The 3,984-nt window shown below is 55.2% G+C and overlaps 1 protein-coding gene across 1 annotated transcript in view; it reads right to left on the reverse strand.

Moving 5' to 3' along the window:
• The window catches only part of THOC5 (THO complex 5), a gene marked incomplete at its 5' end in the record, with an annotated part of 14,001 nt that extends 10,021 nt beyond the window's left edge, over positions 1–3,980 (reverse strand). The window contains 5 exons of the mRNA XM_009588218.1: positions 748–894; positions 1,533–1,630; positions 2,307–2,420; positions 3,075–3,218; positions 3,897–3,980. Of these exons, the coding sequence (XP_009586513.1) occupies positions 748–894; positions 1,533–1,630; positions 2,307–2,420; positions 3,075–3,218; positions 3,897–3,980 (587 nt within the window). The remainder of the gene's footprint in view (positions 1–747; positions 895–1,532; positions 1,631–2,306; positions 2,421–3,074; positions 3,219–3,896) is intronic.
• Between the last annotated feature and the right edge of the window lie 4 nt (positions 3,981–3,984).

The following is a 3,984-nucleotide window of genomic DNA, read 5'->3' on the forward strand; positions in this document are numbered from 1 at the left end:
AGAAGTGAGTGGGGACGGGCGGCAGCCCGGAGCAGTGCCCCCAAGCCAGTCTGGCTTAATTTTGGTCCTCGCACCACAGCGAGGCAGACAAAACAGGGATCGCTTCACCCTACATGGCATGTCTTGCGGAAACGGGTTATGGATGGAAGCGTGTAACCACCCATTCTTCAATATGACCCCCATGGCGGGCGGCATCCCTGTCCCCCGCTGCAAGAGCCTCCAAGCAGACGCCGGGGAAACACCAAGCTATTAAATTCATTTTCCTCCCTTGATACCCAAGAGCCGGCGCTGACGTTCACTGCCTCGGTGAGATAACACGTGGGCTTATCAGGAGAGCCAAGACGCCTTTGCTGTCGTTCCCCAGAGCACAAGGTGCGGTCCCAGCCAGGCAGCCCCTCTTGCGCAGTGGCTGCAGCTGGCGTGGGGCTCCTCTCGCGCTGGTTTGGAGGGTGCTCTGCTCCCCAGGATCCCCCAGGGGATCCTCTCTTTCATCAGGCAGGTGAAAGAAAACTCCCTGATCTACGAAACAAGGATCCCACGCAGCCCAGCTCTACACAAAGAGTGATCCTCCGCGTCAAGGGCTCAGTTACACAATAAATCTGTCACTTGTTCTACACTGACTATTTCAAGAGGATGTTAAAACCTTTATCACCCATATTTGCTTCATCCAGCAGCTGTGCAGCTCATGCTGGGGGCCTGCTGAGAGCGCAGCAAGGCTGACACCGAACCGAGACGCCGCTGACCCACCTCTTGCGCTGCTCCAGCTCCCAGTCCAGGCGGGCCAGGGTCTGCTGGTGGGGCTCAGAGAGGGTGATGGCCGGCCGGCTGATTTCTGGGGGGGCCTCTTTGTAAAACTCCTCCAGGCTCACCAGTTCGATTTCCTCATGTTTTGACCTGCAAGGACAGACGGATCAGATTGGGGAAGGGTGGGAAATGCCGCAGCAGGGCCAAACTCAACCGTGCCTCACAGGAGAGAGGTCAATGCCAATGCTCCGTGCCCCAGCTTCACTCTGCTACGTGAAACACCACGGCATCAGCGAGCTGAATCAGAGCAGAGCTCAGCAGAGGAGTGAAAGGTCTGAACAGGGTCTCTCCTTTCATGGAGACACCTCCCCTGCGCGATTAACCACAGCACTGTTTGAGGCATTGGTCTAAATACAGCCCTCCAACTCAGAGCGCTGCCTATGCAATGGGCACAACGGAATGCTTGGCTTTCGGAAGAAAACTCCTGATATACGGAGGCCAGAGAGTCCTCGAAGAGACCAGCGTGGCCACGTCTTTGACGTTTACCTGTTTTCTTCTCCACTGTCCATCTATCAAAACAGATGCCTTCTTCCCTCCTCCCTACAGGAGCCTCCTCCCCCAAGCACAAGAACTTGGGGACACTCCGTCTCTCCTGCGTGGTGGCATCTGGAGCACCTGCTCTCTTCCCACAGCGGGCTCAGGAAAGGTGACAAGAGATTCCAAACGTTTGAGGCCTCCACCCCATCTCAGACACACCGTCACTCTCCCTCCTCCCCAGCCAAACTCACTTGAACTCCAGACATTTGGTGATCTCTTTCTGCAGGTGCATCACCTCATAGAGCAAGTTCTGGAGCTGCAGGTGATACGCGTCCACCTTCTGCTTCGCCTGAAACACAGACACAGCCAGAGCAGGGGATGAAGCCGTTACCGTCCTCCCAGCAAACACACCCCGCAAGAGAGTCACCAACATCCCCCCCCGATACCAGCTAGGGATGGTGGGTTTTAGGGTATGCAACAATTTTTTGGGGGAAAAAAAGACATTTTCAAGGGCTGGGAAACCAAACGATCGTGACATCAAACTGATTCTGCTCCCTTCCAGCACGTTGCAGGGACGAGGCACAGAACAGGGCAGACCTGCTGGGGCACACGGGCCGAGTCCCCTCCCGTCCCTGTGCCTCAGTTCCCTCAGTGGTCCAAGGAAAATGAGTGTTGTTCACTAACTGTGAAAAGCTCTCCGAGAAGTCTGGGCAAGGAGCCTTGCGGCCAACTGTATATGTATTTCTCAAGCCTGCAGCACACCAGACTCTTGAGACAGAGCCTTCTGACTCCCCGTTATATCTGAGACAGAAGCAGATACTGCTTCTTCATCACTCGTTATAATTACAGCTTCTGCTGCTGCTCTGCAGTTGAGTTTCCCGATAAACCTCTAATTCAAAAACCATGACTTGGCTGGTGTTTAATTCCTCTCACACATCCATACCCAGACCAGACAGAAATATCACCGTCGGCTGATCCCTCCTAAATCCCGACCTGTATTTGTCACCCACCAGCCCCCTCTGTACCTCGTGGGTTTGATCTCTCCCTTTCTTCAGGCGAATATGAGCCAGCCGGTTGAGCTTCTTCAGGGTCATGAAGTGGACGCAGCTCTGAATCCGCCGCTCGTCGATCTCGGAAGCCTGAGTGGCAGGAGAGAGGCGTCTGAAGCAGGAGGGACAGCTCTCGCCACAAATCCCCTTTGCTGCAGGCACTTCCTGCGAGTCCTGTCACAAAGGGGGCTCCGTGCTTCACTAAGAAGCCGCAATTCATGTCACCAGGGCTTCTGAGGGAGCCTCCCGCTGCCAGACTCACAGGTCACCCACTGGAAATAACCTGGGGGGGTTCCAGGCTCACTCTAGTGATTTTTCTCGGCCGTAGGAACAGAGGCGTTTGAGCCTGAAGCACCCACCCTACTGTGCAGAGGACAGCATGGGCGGTCGCAGTGCAAGCCTTCCCCAGCCGCGGCCGACGCTGGCGGGCCCCCCTGGGTCAGCGAGAGCCAGCCACCCCCGCTGCAGTCAGCAGGGGCTCAATTCCCTCCCCAGGAGCCCCCGACCCATCAGCACGACCCACGGGGAGCCCAGAGATGCTTTAGAAGAACTCAGTCTGCATAACATCTGCTCCGTCAAGACCAATGCCTCAGCTAAATCATATTTTACTTTATTTAAGGGAGGCTGTTCCATTTTCCTGACTCTCCCCAGAAGACGTCACAGCCTCTCCTCCCGTTCCTCCAGATTAAGGAAAAACATCAAAAAACGGAACACATTCAATCAAACACCGAGGCTTCTCCTTACGTTGTCCTTGATGCCTCTGCTCTTCAGCTCCTGGATTTCTGCCATCAGTCTCTGAAGCTCCTGGCAGGTCTCTCTGTAGAGTTCGTAGTCCTTGATGGGGTCCCGGAGATCCACCTCGCACTCCTCGCTGTAGTACCTAACATCCTGCAAAGGCAGAAAGCACTTTCTACGGCTCATATCTTCCATCTTCTCTGGGAAGGGCACTGGGAAACAAACTGCTGGGTCTCAATTCCTGGCTCTGTCCGTTAATCCCGTGCTCGAGGAGGCTTTACACACGGGAAGAGGACCCTGTTAACAGTCCTGGACACAAACACCACCAGGCATTAAAACGTCTGGGCAGTTCAGGTTGCCTGTTATAAAGTTACTGTAAGTTTAAGCTGGTATCTGCCCTGCACCAGGTATATCCAAATTACCACAGAGCATAAACTGGGAAAGACAACTACTACTTCAAGCCCAGCCGCCACTTTGGCTGAACCTAGGTTACCCTGCTGCTTGCGGGAGTGCTTTAAGGCAACCTGCAACCCCCCGCAGGACCTTTCAGCCTCGTGCTCGCTCTCCCTATGTCTCAAGAGAAAGGTTTGACTCCCTGAATGTTGTGTTTCCTGGAGGAGACAGGAGCAGGTTCAGAAATTCAGAGCGGGAGTTTCAGAGGCATTGGGAGCCAGCTCAGCTCTGGGAGAACGGTCCCACAACTTCCCAAAGAGGAAAATAAGGCCAGCAAAGAGTGGGTGTGCGAACAGCCCTTTGTACGGCAGGAGGACACAAGCCCCCTGCCGCAGCAGGCAGGCTCTGCCTCCACACACGGGCAGCCAGCGGCCCTACCTGGTCGGCATCGGCCTTGCCCCGCTTGCCCTCCTGCAGGCCCCCATCCGTGCGGATCACTTTAGGCTTCCTCTTCTTGCTGGAGTCC

Source organism: Fulmarus glacialis, unplaced genomic scaffold, assembly GCF_000690835.1.
Source record: "Fulmarus glacialis isolate BGI_N327 unplaced genomic scaffold, ASM69083v1 scaffold6082, whole genome shotgun sequence".
In the NCBI taxonomy this organism is placed as follows: domain Eukaryota; kingdom Metazoa; phylum Chordata; class Aves; order Procellariiformes; family Procellariidae; genus Fulmarus; species Fulmarus glacialis.